This window comes from Eurytemora carolleeae, unplaced genomic scaffold (assembly GCF_000591075.1).
Source record: "Eurytemora carolleeae unplaced genomic scaffold, Eaff_2.0 scaffold203, whole genome shotgun sequence".
NCBI classification, from domain to species: Eukaryota; Metazoa; Arthropoda; class Copepoda; order Calanoida; family Temoridae; genus Eurytemora; species Eurytemora carolleeae.
In genome coordinates this window covers 74,646-92,713 of record NW_019396139.1, presented here as the reverse complement: position 1 = coordinate 92,713, position 18,068 = coordinate 74,646, and the positions used below count along the sequence as shown (strand labels likewise).

Sequence of the window (18,068 nt, the reverse complement as noted above, 5' to 3'; positions counted from 1 at the left end):
AACACTCCCCAGCCACTCCTGAGTGCCCACAAAATATTTCAGCCCAATCAGTCCAGCCGTTTGGCCGGCTGTAGGCAACATATATATATATATATACGAATATGTCTTGTTTTAAAGAAGACTTAATCAAGGACTTAATCAATCGGATCCAGGGACTCCTAGTCAAACATTTTCTTGATGGAAAGATGCAAGTGTATTCCCTTTTTCTTGTTCTTTTCAGCGTGTCAATGTAATTTTAATAACGTTCTTATTTTCAACATTAGAAGAACCTGGGTCGAGTATTAGTAAACTTTAGGATAACTTAAACTCCTTAAAAGGCTTGATTTTTAGTCAAACATGCTGATATTGAATTTGCACTTATTGTAACAGTGAACAGACCTTGGCCAGACTCAGTCATATTTAAATTGTCATTTTCAGTAGGACACACTGTTTCCATAATTTTGAATTTGAATAGAACGCTAAATCATTGATTATGAAGTTTGATAGCATGTGATATCATTAATTTAGACTTTATCATTTAAAAGATTTTGATAGTACATTGTATCATTGATTAAGAATTTTGATCGTACACTTCATCATATATTACGAATTTTGATGTCGCACTATCCTCAATTTAGAATTTTGATCAAGAGCAAAATGAAAACGAATTTTGATAGCATACTAATTGATAAAGAATTTTGATAGCACACTGTATCATCAATTTAGAATTTTGATAGTATACTGTAACATTAAAATAGAATTTTGTTAGCACACTGTATCATTAAAAAAGGGTCAATCTGTAAACGGATTACGGATGAAAAAATAATCTGGCGGATTATTTTTATTATTTAGTGGATTTGCACAATTTAAATTTTGTTAACTTTCAGTAATGATCATTTTGCAGAAATTCAATTCAATCTGAAGATAAATATTTCAACATAATTGCATCCTTCATTATTTCAATTATTGAATAGAAATATTTCAGTTCAGGCTAAATCAGTGAAACGAATTCAAGTTCTGTAAAAAAAATATGAACCTGATATCATTTTACACAGAATCTAAGAGAGGTGAGCCAGATATTTTTTTTTTTATAAATCTTCTACTATATTGACAGGATTCTTAGATATTACCCTTCTCGAGATGGGGGGTTCTAAATAATTTAAGAACAGCATACATCAGAACACTAAAACTTCTTAAATTTTTCAACTTCATATTTGTTAACAACTTTTTCAAATTGTTGTCGATGCATAGGGTAGGGCGGAGGACGGTCAAACGGCGGGTCGGTGTTTTAAAAAATTCAGAAATGGTTTTTTATTATTTAAGCCACAGGGCTAACATTTATATGTTTGAAAAGTTCCTGAAAAATGGATATAATAACATGTGCCACATCTTAATATTTGTCAAAAGTAAAAATAACTATTTTGACTCATTTCCCTAAATACTTTTTTAACTTTTTAAAATTCCTCCCTTGCACCCGAACCATTTAAGTTAGAGGTCTATTTTTTTAATGAGCAAGACTTGAAAAGTTAGACTAAGTTAGACTCAAATCTAAGGGCAAAATCATGGGGGGGGGGGGGTGGAAAACAGTCAGCTGATCACGAGCTTTTTGACAAATTTGAAAAGTGGTATTTTGATTTTTTGAGTTATATTTATATTGTAAAGACTGAGCTTTTTTAATGATAACCTTTATCTCATCTTTAGTGAAATGGAAAAAGCCCTTTTACTACTAATGGTGATTGAATTGGTGGCTTCTTCTAAATACCTTATTAGTACATCAGGTCATTTTGGAATATCTGTGCAATCCAGAAGAGCCATGCAGAACATGTCAAACCCATAAATCATGTTCTGGGCTTCTGCCAAAGACCAAGCGATCCTGGAACTGTCCCGGGTTTTTAGGACCTTCCCAAAAACCAGTGTCACATTTTTAAACTTTTATTAAAAAAAAACATATTTTCAGTAAAAATAAACCCCATAGTTTGAGGACTCCGGGACTTTTGAACAGTCCCAAAGTCCCGGGACTGTTTTGGACCTCTGGCAATCCTGGGATCGACTATTCAAATTTTAAAGATTTTGTACTTGATGTCTAGTGTCTAGACAACATTATACAATATATTTCAAGAGAAAGAAAAAACAGTAAATGGAACTAAGGAAAATGCAGGAACGATGAATGGAACTAAGGAAACTGCAGGAACGCTGATTAGAACTAAGGAAACTAAAGGAAAGGATTATTCTTTGCAAGATATGATACAGGTAAAAACTAAGATTAACATTTTACTTTGTTCGTCTGTTTGTTTGTAACCGAGAAACGTCAAAACGGCTGACCCGATCAGGCCCTAAATTTTGTGTGGGACCTCACGTAACCCCAGAAAAGGTTTGGAACATCAAAATTGGAGAAAAAAAACTGGAAAATAGAAATTTTAAAATTTTCAGAGCTACAGTTTAAAGCTAAACTTATTAACATGAAAGATGGCGCAATGCGCCCTAAAAGCCTATTCATAGTTTCTGGTGCATATTCTGCTCACTGTGATTATGCCAGGTTACATTTGTTGCATAAAACGTGCTGGGTTCAGCTTTACACTGGCTAGTTCAGACTAACAGTACAACTGAGTGCATTCAGTACATGTTGTATCAATACAATTAAGGCAACTTTTTTTTAAAGTTTTAATCTCTGACAAGCTATAATCATATTTATAAATAGAAACGTTTAATTGATAGCTTCTCTTTGTTTCCATGTTTATGTGTTTATATACTGTTTGAAGTCCAAAATTGAAATTTGTCTTTAATGTATTGATATATAACACAACAACGACTTCATGATATTCTTAGTATATGGCAAATAATGACCTGGATTTCATGGAAAAGGCGTGGAAAGCCCTGCTTACATCAGAAGAAAGTAGTTCAGAAACAGAAAGCTATGAAGAAGAAGAACCAGAAGAAACTGTATCAGAAGAGGAAGATTCAGAAGATTTTGAAGATACTGAGGAGGAAGATACAGCTGATAATGAAGATGATGAAAAATGATGTGGTAAAAATTACGTTAATGAGTTTTTAATATGATAAACTTAATATTACATGGATTTAATGAAAACTCGGATTTATTACAACACCAAAATATAGTAAACTGAGGATGGAATTAGTTAGGAAGTATGAAAAAAGATAACAGGGAGAAATGAGGGAATAAAAATGGCGGACAAAAACAAAAACATGGAAAGTAAATAAATTTTCATGAAATATTGGTATGAGAAGAACGAGTTTAAAACAAAAAGTAACTTTATCTGCTTCATATTGTTTGATCTTGTTTATGTTCCTCTGTTCCACTCTAGTTTTGGTTGATATTTCATCCATTGGATTCATACATGCAAAATGTTGAAGATCCAACAAATATAAATTTTGCATTTCGTTTTCACGATAAAGTTGCTTTTGTGACAAAATATGGTACTATTTACTCGCAGACAAGCTCATCTGTTCCGAATCCGTTTCATTAATTAAGACAACCTACTGTTTGTTATTTGAAATACATAAAGGTGTGGGAAATTTAGTGAGACTTTTCTAAAATCATTTTACAGAATCAAAATAGTATTCCACTTGGAATTCTAAGGCATGTTATAAAATACATTTTTCACAAAATTAAAAAATGGACCCCTCAAATGGGGTTTGATGTTAAAAAATTACTAGTGTTAGCGAAAATGAAAAATTTTACAATCTTAATAATATGGGTACCCATTGAACCAGCTTGAAAAACGGAGATCTAAACAATTTACAGAATGGAAAAATATTGAAAATTGGGCATGTTATGGTCAAAAAAAGATTTTTTCTTGAATAAATTTCATTTTTAGTACTTAAAAAATGTCTTTTTTGACATACTCAGTCAAATTTTAATATATTTCGATTCTGTAAATTGATTTGAATTCAGAAATTCAATTCGGTTCCAATGGTACCCAATTCATTAAGTATTTAAAAATTTTCATTTTTACTTAAACTCGCGACTTTTTAAATATTAACACCTATTCGAGGGGCACATTTTTGATTTTTGTGAAAAATATATTTTATAATCATGCCTAGTAGAATACTTTTTTGCTTCTGTAAAATTGTTTCAGAAAAATTTCACACCCATAGTATACATTCCGTACAATCCTCTCTGAAGTCTCATTCTTTGTGGGTAACCCATTATTTCTTTAAGCTGTCCTACAGCCAGGGTTGTTAAATGATATGTCCAGGGACAGAAGTAAAACAGAAAATATTTAAAAAAATGTTTTTTCTGGGCCTATGTGTTCATTTTATATCAAGTTTTTTGTTTGGCCTACAGGAAGACTATTTTCAACTTGGAAGGCAAAAATTTGACATAAAGCCTTTTCAATATATTTACTATCAACTTCTGGTGGGCGGTTAGCTGGTTTCAAATATTGATCCACCCTGAAAACTGGACCCTTTCTTCCTGTCGTTTCTTTATTCTATTGTATAAGGTTGGCCTTAATTGGAATAATATATTCGAGGAAGCTACACAAAGAGGTAAAGATTGTAAAAATGTTTTTCTTTTTTTTATGATTTTAGTTACCAAAAAAAAAAAACTACTACGTGATCAACAAAAAATGAGCATTTGGGAAAAGCACAGAAAACAAAACAAGAAATACCTTGAGTTTCTTTATGGTAGAGCTTCACAAGCTGTAGATTCACTGGTTTTCTTAATTAACTGAAATAAATGTTAGTTCAATATGTTTCATAAACTTATATATAAACACTACCAATTCATTAAGGTTAACCAACATAAGAATTGAATCACAATAACATAACACACATGAGTACTGAGTAGTAATTAAAAAACAAATTTAATAACATTTAATATATTATTCTAGAGTATCACATTGTTAATACAGATACTAACATGTTTGTATATTATTACTATCAAGGGCGGTTACAGGATTTTAGTTGTGGGGTGTTGCAAAAAATAGTGCAAATTACCCCCCTAATAACAGTAGAATATTTCTTCCCATCCCTTTATTGCCAAGAATGGTATATGCAATTTAGCCAGTTCAGGGAGGGGGAGATAGGGTAATAATAGATTTTACTAAGGGAGGGGGGGGGGGGTTTTAACCTGTAGCCAAAGTATCAATTAAATAGTATAGCAATCTTCAAAATCTTATGACGTCACTTAAATTTGTTTGCCACTGTTCAGCAATAGACAATATTTTGGTTAACACCAGGATCGGAAGCTTTCCGATTCTGTTCCGAGTTATCCTATGAGAAATATATCTGTATCTGACTATTAAAACTAAACTCTCTCTGAGAGCCATATTGCGCCCTTGCAACCGACTGTAATTGCGGCAGACAAGAGCGCGTATGCCGGAGCCTGTTCTGCACCGTGCTCTAGTCCTGTATCATGGTGCTCCTGATTAATAATTCAGTTGAGAGATTCTTAGAAATCAATTAAAATAAAAAACTTAAAGCGACTGAAGACGTAATTTCAAGCGATTAACAAAGGTACCATTTTAACCTTTGTCTGATTTGTTTTTGACTGCTTTAGAAAAGATGGGATACTGGTCAAGTGTTAAGACATTTGATATGGATGTAAACAAGTATCCTGGATTCCAACCGCTAACAAATGAATCCGGATCCTTAATCCCACCCTGAATTCCTCCTGTAATCAGATGGACAGGATCCTGAATCCTCCTGTAAACAAATGGAATTGGATCCTGGATCCCTCCTGTAAACAAATGGACCCGGATCCAGCAAATTAATATATTTTTAGGTTTAGAAAATTTCTGTCGCCAAACTTTATGGGTTTTCTTTGTTTTTAAAACCGCAAATTGATCAGATAAAGGTTTAAATTGTATAGTTGTTTATTGGGTATGCCCCTCTTTAAAATTTAAGGTAACTTGAATTTTCAGTGACAGTCCATTTAAAAGGTATCACAATTTCAAGTGTCACTCTTTAATAGACTGGCATGTTGTGTTTACAAAGCTTGATGGGAAATGATGGGGTTCTCTGCATAAGTGACTTGCTGATTTACGCTTCAGAGATAATGGAGGAAATTAACAGAATTTAACATGTTTTTTTTCGGAACAAATAACTCACTGTTGAGCAGTGGTTATAGAACATAAAGAGATTCATTTGAAAGTAAATCTTATGAGATTAACCATGCAAAATCGTCTAAAGTAAATGCACGATAAAAAAATTTGAGAATAAAATAATTTTGTCTGAATTATTCCTGTTCATCGTCCCGAAACTTTGAAATAGTTTTAATGAGCTGTTCGTATTTATCTCCATCTTTATGCAGCTCCCGCAGCTGCTCGTTGTAGTGCGCAGTGATTGATGCTTCTACAGCTACTGTGCACGCCATAGCTGCTTCCTTACCCAGCAGAGCAGTTCCTAAATACTCAAAGATTAAATACTTTACAAGTCCAGGAGTTTTTAGAAATGATATTTTTCTTCAAATAATTCAATATTGATTAAAAATTCATTGAACCGCCGTCATTCGTTTATTATTGTGAAATTTTAACATGTCTTGGAGAGCAACAAAAGTTTAAATTATCATGTTATCTCTTTCTCTCTCTCCGCCCCCCCCCCACATTTAGCATTAATAGAAACTTGAATTATTTATATGAAGCATTCATTTTTTAAATTTGTTGGTATTAAGATAGTTATCAGTGCCTACTGCCTATTCCCTTGTGTTTACCTGCCCCCAATGCATATCCAGCAACATGCCAGAGAGGTAGAAGAGCAGTTGGACGGACCCTGTACTCTGGAATATAACGGTTAAAGGTTGCCAAGTGTTCCTTCTCCTGCTCCCACATCTCGCTGATTTTCGGTCCTGCATGCAGAAATTTTTTTAAAAAATTTAAATTTGTTATGGAAAAAAGACTTGGGGATGGGCGGGTGACTAGATTAATATTTAGAATAATGTCAGTTGATCCTGGACCATGGTCTGTGTGAGACCTCTCTCCCGAGCTTTCCTTGTTATTTAAGACTGGGCGCTAAGAAAGCTGTATCCTGAAAGCCTGGAATGCTTAGTCAGACCATACATAAACAGGAGGGTAATAATCAAACAAATTATACATCAATCCCCAGCTATATTTGCGGTGCAGATTTACTGGGTAATAATGGATATTTATCCTAATTCTGCATAAGAAAGATGTATAAAATCAGGGGAAAACAGAGATTTTCTTTAAGAAGATCTCTCGATAAACCTCAAAAAACTTCCTAAACTTAGAAACTTCTCCTACTTCACGAGCAGATATAGTGGAACTCAGAAACCCCTATACTGTGGAATCTTAATCAAAACTTTCTGAGAGGGATCAGCATTTTGACTTGGGAGAGGAAGTACTTGTCCTAGGGGGGGGGGGGCTTCTAGATCACCTTGAACCTAGCTAACTGCATTATTAGGCTATGGAGATCTCTTGAACTTTTTTTTCAAAATTACTGCAGGATACACGAATAATAAAGGAGATTCAGAATTTAAGAAAGATTAAAAATTCTACTAATTTATATCCAGAGTGTACGTAACAAAAATAAAGACATAGAAATTGCGTTCTGAATTGCATATTACCCTTTCGGGGGGGGGGGGGGATGCAGATAATAAGACAGAGTTAAATAAAGTGAACAAGGGTAGACAGAAAAGAAGAATATTGGAATAAATGATTATCAGCATTATAAACATGTATCAATTACTAGTCGCTTAAACATTGTAATATGTAAAAAATATGAAAATAACAGTACCCAATTTGTTAAAAAATTTAGAATAATGTGGATTACACGGAAAACTTTTAAAACATTTTATCAATTAAAAATAGTGATTATTTTTACTAAAAAAACAAACATTATAACCACTCATTATGTAGTCAAGTTTAAGTCTTATTGGAACTACAATGTGAAGGGGCGTCATTTTCTATATGATTTTGATAAAAATATAAACCCCTGTTTAAATATTGTTTACTCCTTCCTACCTATATCTGTATGGCCGAGAACAGCTAGTTGTCCGGCATATATCCGGTCCGCGCCATATTCCCCGGCATGATCAACCCTAAAATTTGTTTTTCATAAATCAAACCATTTACAATTTTATTTTGAAGACTAGGTTTAAGGAACAATTTTGTCTAAAATCTGTTCCTGTTCAAATCGCCATTTTTCATACAAACAAAAATTTCAAATGTTCACTGATTTATCTGTTTAAATTGGTCCGTTTTTAAAATAATAAAATTGAACATTTTTTTAAGCCAAATCTTTCAAATTTGTTTATACATAAGCCTTTACTGCTCTCTTTAGCATTTTGCCTTAAGGTCACATGATGCCTTGGTAACAACTTCCTAAAATTTGTCTTTAACAATTTGTTTCAAAAGAAATCTTTGAGTCAAAAGTTAAAATTGCGCAAACCTAATCGCCAAAAAAACACATTCGAAATATGGCAGGAGTTCACTGGTTATCACAGTACTTCCAGGAGTTTACTGGTTATCACAGTACTTCCAGGAGTTTACTGGTTATCACAGTACTTCCAGGAGTTTACTGGTTATCACAGTACTTCCAGGAGTTTACTGGTTATCACAGTACTTCCAGGAGTTTACTGGTTATCACAGTACTTCCAGGAGTTTACTGGTTATCACAGTACTTCCANGGTGGGGAGCAATCGAAACCCTTTTTTGCTAATTATGGACGAATGTGGCTGGCTAAGATTTTTACAGGCGGTCATCATTCATGACATTTATCATATAATCTTAATAATCTTTTTTATGGCGACAACAGCACATTTACTGGATGAAAGAAGCATTAGTGTAAAAATTCTTTGAAAAATAGTATGCTAGGCAGCAAAATCGAATTCGGTCATAATATTGAACCTTGAACTAGGAACTTAAATTGGTCAGTAAAAATTAAGAGGTCGCCTTGCCTTATCATAGAATCAATCTTGGCTCGATCAAGTGCTGCTCTTTCAGAAGATGAAATATATCTAGCTCTAGTCCACAAAACCTCAAGAGGCAGCCGTACTAAACCACTAGACCTACGTCCCAAAGTACTCAATGAGTACATCATTTAATTGATCTGAAACGAACAATACTATTTAAATTTTTCTTATTTCATTAATAACTTTTAACAATAAATTATAATAAGAAACAACGTATATTTTTCAAGGAGAAATATAACTAACAAAAATCACAAAATTTGTCAACTCTGAAAAATGCCCGAATTTCGAGTATACAATGAAACTTGAGCCAAACGGGATTGAGTTACCTAAGTTGAGATACAAGACGAGACAAAACAGAACAAATAAGAAAAATTATTTTACCGTCAGATGAAATTATAAGGTTTAGGGTTAATGTCTTAACTAAGCTTTATATTATTGACCACGAATTTAGACAATCTTGATTAATATGGATGTATATATATAGTCTTGACCCCGGAATCATACATAGTTTTGTCCAACGAATTTGATCTTAGTCTTCTATATTTTTTACAGATTTGTCCAGGATCTTAGTCTTCTATATTTTTTACAGATTTGTCCAGGATCTTAGTCTTTTGACAGTATCTTACTGTATTGAACATAAAACAGAGAGAACCAAAACATATAAAATAGGAAGACGACATTAAAAGAATAGTTAAAGGTATTTGATACTTTTACTAGTAGCTTAAACATCAATTATAAAGTGAAATGTTCTATGACACTGCATTGTTGTATCTCATACAATATCCATGGGACAATTTGAAATCATAATTCGAGTTAAAAGTCGTTTTTCTATTTCGAAGTTTGCTGGTTCTCACTGTATATGAATTATATACGAACAAGAATAATATAATTTTACGATGATTCTTGACACGCTTAGTAATCATAAATACTTAAAACATAATTGATCCTGATAATACAAGACATAGCTCTTAAACATTGATCCCACAAAGCATTAAAACCATTACTTTATGAAGTAATCTAGACACTGTTCTTGCTTAGTCTTGACAAAGACCTTACATGGCCTTAACCTTGAGCTGCTTCATCTTGGGTTGATTCTTCTTCTTGTCCTTCCTGTTCTCTCTCTCTTCCATCTTACGTTGCTTCTCAGGGTCCTTGTAAATAGTCAGAGGTCAAAACTTTAATATTTTGAACAAGATTCATAACAAGCTCAGATTTCTCTTATTTTACTATGTCCCACAACAGATATATTTGGATATTTACATAAAATTGTAGATTTCCCGTTTAGCCCCGTGACCAAATTAAAAACCTTCAGTTTAAAGTTCACATTGTAGTTTTTGAGTTTAATCGACGTTGCTAAGCGCTAGACCAATCAATAGTCTTAGCCTCAAGACAATTAACATTTCTATAGAAAGATCATTAATCATTAACTAACCATGATTTTTATAACGAAAACAAATATTAAGATGCGTTTAGTCTAAAATGTACTAAAACTCAGTTTTAATTACTAAAAAATGCCAACTAATATAATGATTCAATTTAAGTTTATCAAAAAAATAATTACCCCTTCACTTTTCGAAAATAGTTTTTAGTAAGGTAGCTCAGTGCGGTTTAAGTTTTGAATCTTTTATGTGGAAAGATTATTTTACGTAGATGATATTAATCAAAAGGTAATGGCTACAAAAAAACATACATTTTAACCCCCCCTCCCTTACTCCGCAGAAGCTTTAAGTTTACCTCGATCTCTTTTATCCTCTCCTTGACCTCTCTTCTCTTCCTCTCTCTCTCCTCAGCAGCTTTCTCCGCCTTAGCGGCATGGATCGAGCGCCAGTGGTTCTCAGCAACCCTGATTAGTCAATCAATCAATAAATCAAACCCTCCACCAATCAATAAATCGACCGATCAATAAATCCATAAATCCATCCATCAATCAATTTATCAATTAAAATATCAGTCAATCCACCAATAAATCAATCAATCAATCAATCAAATAGTCCATCAGTCAATTGTAACCAGACCATCAATAGTGAATCAGTCAATCATTTGTAAATCAATCGATTCATCATACATAAACCAATCATATTTAAATTCCAATTTGAATAAGCTTTTCAATATCAAGTTTGTATCAAATCATTACCAGTTAACATTCAATCAAATTATGGTAAAAAATATTTACTTCGAAAATGTGTAGGCATAGAATTTCTAATCTTATCAAATTAAAGATTGAAATTCAAAGTATTAGTAATATATTTGTAATTTTTAACAATGATTAATTCAGCGATCATTATATTTATTTAATATGTATTGTATATTTTCGCAAACCAGATAAAAAACTTACTTTGATCTATTCTTGTCTGCCTTGACCTTAGCTTCCCTGGACAATTTGTACTTTTTGACCTTGTCAATGCAGTAGAATACCAACTGCAGCAGGGGCAGAGTGTCCTGAACAAAAATTGTACTTCAGCAAGAACCAGAACGGTGGAATGATTTCCGTTGCCATTCATTCTTTTAATTGAAAAAAGTAAGATTTTTGTAATTTGTAACTGATCTGTTTCTAAAACTGAACTTTAATAATTTATCAATAAATAAGGCAAGGCATAACCAGATAGCAGGTCTAAAATCCATGAATACCTTTCTAACTCGGATAACTCCCCCGAATAAAAATGAATTACGTGAATTACGTGAAACATCGAGTAAAGTTTAAATATTTGATTCTAGTTTGTCCTATTTCTACATAATGTTGGATCTTTATTGTGCAAAATAAAATAAGAAGGGGGGGGGGGGAATTTAAAAACTTAGGGCTTACCTCTATTCCAGTCTGAGTAATATTAGTCAGGTTGAAAACAAATATCAGAACTTTCTTTCCTTGAGGTAATTCCATAGGCTGCTGGTCCTAATTTAGTAAACATAGTAATTGGTGAGAAGGGAGGGAAAATTCGTAAATTTTAAAGTTAATTGTATTTTCTGAAAGTAGAACTGTTTGCAGAATGCAGAGTACAGAGGGCTGTGTACTACTAAATATTTAAGATTTAGGTATACTGTAAACAATCAATGTTCAACTGAATATTTAAGATTTAGGTATAATGTAAACAATAAATGTGCTACTAAAGATTTAAGATTTAGGTATAATGTAAACAATAAATGTGCTTCAGAATATTTAAGATTTAATTAGAATGTGAACAATAATTGTGCTACTGAATATTTAAAATTTAGGTATAATGTAAACAATTAATGTGCTACAGAATATTTAAGATTTCAGTAGAATGTGAACAATAAATGCGCTACTGAATATTTAAGATTTAGGTATAATGTAAACAATCAATGTGCTACTGAATATTTAAGATTTAGATATAATGTAAACAATCAATGTTCTACTGAATATTTAAGATTTAAGTAAAATGTTAACAAAAATTCAACTTCTGTAGGTTTTAGAGGGGGGGGGGGGATGATTTGATGATATGGGGAAAAATGAAAAATTCTTTTTTAATACTTTAACCCTAAATTAATTTATTTTCCCCAAAAATATTTATTTTCCTTAAGCATACATAATTTCTGGGGAAAAATTAGGAAGGGAAGGGGGTAAGGTGCTGTGTAATGTGCAACTGTACTAAACACTGTATTTTTTGGTCCTATGTACTGTATGTGTACTGTATGTGTACTGTATGTGTATTGTATACTATATCCTAACTTCTGTAGGTTCCGGTTCTATGTACTGTGTAGTTGTTTCTTTAGGTCTAGGTTATGTGTACTGTGCACTAACCTCAGTAGGCTTAGGTCCTGTGTACTGATCTGAGAAATGAATAGTATCGATGATGTCTGGATATTTTTTGAAAACTGAAACTAGTTTAGAGTCCAACATGGCTGAAGCTACCTCTGCAACCTTAAAATTTAACTACTAAACAATGTCAGAAATATCTTAGATGTTATGACGTTACTTTTTAAACTATAAACACTTTCAGCTTTATATCTCAAAAACTCAGAATGTGACGTAGGTTTTCCAATTCATAAGCTTCTGATATATCGTCAATCTTCTTTCTGTTATCTCTTAACTTCTGTCGTGTACAATGTACATTGTACAATGTACAATGTACATAGTGCAAGTACGTCAATAATAAATATTTCTCTCCCGCATTAATATACGTGTCACTTTACAAACAAATCACAAATAAAAATAAATTTTTTTTTCTATTTAAAAAAAAGAGGAATCAGTAAGGGTGAATTATTGTTTTCTTAAAAATCAAATATTGAATTAGTACCTCTGACATGACAAAGTAAGATCCTGCCTCCGCTACTCCGTATTTATCTGCTCCTCGCCTCTCAGGACAGTACGTGTTTATGTCGTACATATCCTAGTCGACAAACAATGCGTCATCCAAGAATTCAACTAGAACCTTCAGACTTCTTATTTGTTAATGTTTACAGAAGTTTTATTTATTATCTACAAGGCTTTCAAATTTTCCAAATCCTAAATTTAGCTAATGTGCTGTACCCCTTCGGCTAATAAAAAATGTTTCAAAACGACAAAGATGCATTACATCTTAAAATATAGCTCCCCCCTAATATTTATAAGGGGAAAACGCAAGCTTTTGTGAAACAATTTTGATAGTTTTTTCAATAATATTATATTTTTTGATAAAAGATAAAATAACACTTTGATTAAAAGTTAAACTGATTGATTGTTTTCCTTGCTCAATCGGAGGGAAGATTTTTTGGAGGCGATTGCGAAGATAAAGTTGTCCATATCCTCCTGACCCATATCAACTCTAGTAATTTAAATAAATAACTATCTCGGTGAAAAAATTTCATTCTGTAAAAATTGATGATTGGATGGTGGGTCACCTTATATGTAACTGATCGTGTGCCGGCTTTAAAGCATTTGCAATTACTCCGACAAGGTCTTGACGTTTTAGAAGCTTCAGTTCCACCAACATGCCTTGACAGTAAAGAAAACCATTTCAAAATGGCGGAAAAATTCAAAATGATGGTATAAATCAAATAGCGGTATCAAAAGGGCGGTTTAAATCAAAATGAAAAAAAAGTCAAAATGGCGGTATAAATCAAATTGGTAATATTAATTGAATTGGCGGTAAAAATCAAAATAGCGGTAAAAATGATATAAATAAAAACGGAGATATAATTCAAAGTGGCGGTATAAATAAAAATGACAAAAAAATGGCGGTATAAATAAAAATGACAAAAAAATGGCGGTATAAATCAAATGACCGTAAAACTAAATTATAATGTAAATAAGATGGAAAATTATAAATAAAAAAGCGACTTAAAAACAACTTGGCGATTCGTTTTTTTAGAGTTAAAACCAAAAATGCTGTTTTACTTGCCTTCACAGCATATTCTACCAGAACACCAGAAAGTGAAAATGTTTTCTGATTCCTAGAAGAAAAAAATTGCAAACAAAATATCAAATATTAAGGAGGCTTGAAAAAAAAAAAAAAAATGTTTTACAAAAAAAGACAAAATATGTTCATTGTTCTTCTAGTCTTAGTTTTACAATTTTCTCACTTATTTTGCAATTTGTTCTTGCTTACTCGACATTATAATCCTTATTTTTGATACAATAAGGGAAATTCATATTGATTTTGTATGGAGGAAAAAAGGATTATTTCAAGTCATATTTTGGCTGATACTTTGCTGTTTGAAGCCGGATAGGATCCGTGTAAAAACCTGATCCAGATACAGATTATAAATATTTATTTTAGATTTGGTTATTTCTTTTATATATCCAAAAACATGGTTTCAAACATGACTTTTTTTCATTTTCGCTAGTTTTTTCCCCGTAGATCCGGATCTTAAGCGCTGGCTTTGACAGTACCTTTGTAATTGGTTCTTGAATGTCTTCAATATTCTTGGCTCCATCATCTCCAACTAAAACAAATTTATTTGTTTAAAGAAGAGATATTTGCTTAATAATGTATCCCCAAAAAACGAAAAATCAGAAAAAATATCGATTTTATGATGCGTTGAATAAAAAATGTTGGAAAAATTATTTAAAGAAGAGGAAAAATCCCAAAAAGCTTTGAAAATATTTTAATCCCATGTTCTTTATTTTTTTTTAATAAGAAATTCTGACTAGTTTTTAATCTGTATGTTTTATTTCTTTCAAAAACTCTTCATTCAGAATGTGACGAAATTTAAGAAAAAATGCTAAAATTGTTTTTGATACATCGACAGTACTTGTATTGTGTATTACCTAGAGCGAACTGAGATTCCAGTATTTCTCTGTGAACATTAAACCATTGACTGGCAATCTTCTGGTTTTTACTTTTTCCCGAGAAAAAATTGAGGAAGTAGACAATAATACCTGACAAAATAATTTCATAACTAGAATTATCAATTATCATTTTTTCAGTCAACGTTTTAAAGCTTGACATTGAATATTGATGATAACCTGTACATATTAGTTAAAAGTATGATCTTTTTACAATCATATTAGTTTACTTTTAATTTATGATCTTTTACCATCCATAATAATTTACTTTCAAGGGTATGATCTTTTACTATCCTATTCATTTACTTTTAAGGGTATGATCTTTTACTATCCCATTGATTTACTTTCAAGGTATGATCTTTTACTATCATATTAATTTACTTTCAAGGTATGATCTTTTACTATCCTATTCATTTACTTTCAAGGTATGATCTTTAACCTTCTTATTACTTATGAACGTCATTTGACAAAATTGTCATCATCTCATTTAAAAACAAGGTGTATTGCTACTTTATAATTCTCATCGTATTCTAGAACACTCCATTCCATTTTCAGATATTAAGAGAGATGTAACCTAACGTAATGCTCGCGACAAATAATAAAATAATAGGGGTTAGGGATTAACAAAATCAAAAAACGGTACTGATCGGAACAATTTTCTTTATATTTCCGAAATTTCTTTTGGCATCGTTTCAAGTTATTGGAAGAACATACCTGAGTCTAAAACTAAAGAATGCGCAAATTTTAAGTTCGAGGTTAAAAGTTCTGTAAAATAATGAATAGCTACTTAAATACTAAACTTTCTCAATTTAAAATTTTAAATTCCCGGGAAAATCTGAACCAATCAGAGAAAAGGATTTACGGAGAATAATATGTAACCATCGCTAATCAGCTGTTTTCACGTAACCGAAAACAAAACATATTTCGAGTTAAAACCGAATTTTGGGTTTACATGCAAAAATTAATTAACCTAAAACGTGAAATTTCTTTAACAAGGTTTTCACTTTTAAATATATCGTAAAGTTGAATGCCACTTTCTCAGCTGAATGATGATTGAATAATAGACAAATAGGGAAAATGCAGGATTTCAAGATTTTAATTTTAACTCGTCGATTTCGGCGAGTTAAATATTTAACCACAGGGTTGAATATTTAACCTCACGGTTAAAGTTCAGGTTTAAATTAAGTCAGAAGTGGCATTTAACCATGAAATTAAAATTTAAGTCAAAACTTTTCGTTCTTTAGTTTTGGACTCTGGTAAATATAGGTACCATTAAAAACTTTGTCTTATCAAGAGTGAATGATATGTATTTTTGAAAAATACAAATTTTAGAATTTTTTAGCCTATGTAACCCCCCAGGGTCCCCACGGGTTCCCTTGAAAAAAATCAACCCATTCGGTCCAGCCGTTTGGCCGGCTATAAGGAACATATATACGAATGTCTTATTTTTTATTATATATAAAAAATTTCAGATAAGATTTGTTTTATCTCTTGAAAATTGATTATTTTAACACGTGAACACTGAACACTTAAGACCGCGCGAATCTAAAACTTAAAGCTAGAAAAACGACGATATCTTCCACATTATTGATCGGACAGGATTTTAAGGATACTATTAGAATTGAGTATTTTCCTCTTCAAAAAGAGGGTTACTTAAACTTAAATAGCCAGCCCCGTTATAGTTTTGAGTTCACAACTAAAATTAAAACAAATAGGGTTTAGTAATTAGGAGAATCATTTATCGAATTCAATTCTCAGAAATTACAAATATTTTTTTGGCTTTTTTATAAATGGCTCATTTAATTGAAAATTTTACTTAAAAACTAAGTTATTATTTAAACGTGTTACCCGTGATCATCAATATCTCCAGATAGTAGTTCCCCCAGTTAGACCGAAGATGCAAGGGAATATTCGCATACTGTAGAGGGGGAACCCCTTTACCACTCTGCAAATAAAAATCATATGCTAAAATTGTTTTAATTATGTAATTTATAAATTATAATATTTTATATGCTTGAATTTTGATGAAATACTTAATTGTATTTTTTTTCTAAACTTTGTTTTACCTTTACATTAGGTTTCTTCTCATTCATGAACTCGTCTGAATCCTAAATAATCAAATTACATGTTATAATTAACTCGTCTGAGAGAACATACTTCTCATTATAAATAATAATAAAATTAAATCTCGCATCTTAGAATAGAATATTAAACCAAAATAAAATGGTATATATTTTTATGGCATGATAATATCTTGATCCGGATCAGATGTCAAGCTCAAGGATCAAAGTGGCCTAGGGACCAGATCAGGATCAAGACTTTATACAGTGCTTAGGATCCATTTAATTTTGATGCGGATCCGAATAGGATCCGCACTAGACAAAATTGGTCTGGATCCAGGTTATTTCTTCAAAATTACTGAATTTTTCAACAAAGCAGAATTTTCAAGTTTTTTATCTTATTTTTTTTCGTTGATTTTGAATTTTTAAGCTAGAACTTATAAACCATTCAGAAATCAGGAAATTTATATAATCTCTCTTTTTTATAGTTAAGATTTGGAATGAGAGTAACAAATATTGTTCGGCAGTTTATGGTTGAAATATTGCCCCTTGAATCTGGATCCGGATCCAGGAAGCCAAAATCTTGCGGATCAAACGTATCCGGATCCTAAGCACTGGTTTATACCTAGGTCAGGAATATTTGGCCTGGATCTAGATCAATATACATGGACTAAGGGACATATATATCCTTTAAAAAAAATCACCCCCCCCCCTTGAATAATTTCTTCACAAGATGGGTTTTATTCGCTCAAATGGGGAAAATACCACACCTCTGATTTCTCTGGAAAATTGATAAACTCTTCGTCATCAATCAAATGGGAGAAATCTCCCCCAACCTCATCCTCCACAACAGCCTCTACACAACAATACGAGGTTCAAGGTTTAGCCTCCACACAACAATACGAGGTTCAAGGTT

General features: G+C 32.0%; 3 protein-coding genes across 6 annotated transcripts; 1 reads left to right on the top strand and 2 right to left on the bottom strand.

Moving 5' to 3' along the window:
- The first annotated feature begins 955 nt into the window (after window positions 1-955).
- LOC111696116 (uncharacterized) lies at window positions 956-3,112 on the top strand. 4 transcript variants are annotated; one of them, XM_023465660.1, is made up of 5 exons: window positions 956-1,046; window positions 1,681-1,757; window positions 2,099-2,167; window positions 2,198-2,229; window positions 2,806-3,112. In XM_023465660.1, exons 2-5 carry the CDS (start codon window positions 1,685-1,687, stop codon window positions 2,998-3,000), a joined length of 369 nt encoding a protein of 122 aa, XP_023321428.1. In that variant the 5' UTR covers window positions 956-1,046; window positions 1,681-1,684; the 3' UTR covers window positions 3,001-3,112. The 4 variants fall into 4 exon arrangements, with proteins under 4 accessions (XP_023321428.1, XP_023321429.1, XP_023321427.1 ...); XM_023465661.1 differs by having other exon boundaries at window positions 957-1,046; window positions 2,138-2,229; XM_023465659.1 differs by having other exon boundaries at window positions 958-1,046; window positions 2,114-2,229.
- A 1,677-nt stretch (window positions 3,113-4,789) lies between these two features.
- On the bottom strand, window positions 4,790-9,075 carry LOC111696115 (5-demethoxyubiquinone hydroxylase, mitochondrial). The gene is made up of 5 exons (XM_023465657.1): window positions 8,855-9,075; window positions 7,920-7,996; window positions 6,653-6,787; window positions 6,185-6,345; window positions 4,790-5,365 (listed from the first exon to the last, which is right to left on the bottom strand). Exons 1-5 carry the CDS (start codon window positions 8,995-8,997, stop codon window positions 5,249-5,251), a joined length of 633 nt encoding a protein of 210 aa, XP_023321425.1. The 5' UTR covers window positions 8,998-9,075; the 3' UTR covers window positions 4,790-5,248.
- LOC111696114 (coiled-coil domain-containing protein 47) lies at window positions 9,006-18,029 on the bottom strand. The gene is made up of 14 exons (XM_023465656.1): window positions 17,923-18,029; window positions 17,159-17,200; window positions 16,941-17,037; window positions 15,075-15,185; window positions 14,697-14,749; window positions 14,206-14,257; window positions 13,706-13,799; window positions 13,551-13,629; window positions 13,123-13,215; window positions 12,627-12,746; window positions 11,673-11,759; window positions 11,205-11,308; window positions 10,604-10,712; window positions 9,006-10,020 (listed from the first exon to the last, which is right to left on the bottom strand). Exons 2-14 carry the CDS (start codon window positions 17,183-17,185, stop codon window positions 9,922-9,924), a joined length of 1,125 nt encoding a protein of 374 aa, XP_023321424.1. The 5' UTR covers window positions 17,186-17,200; window positions 17,923-18,029; the 3' UTR covers window positions 9,006-9,921.
- Window positions 18,030-18,068: the final 39 nt, after the last annotated feature.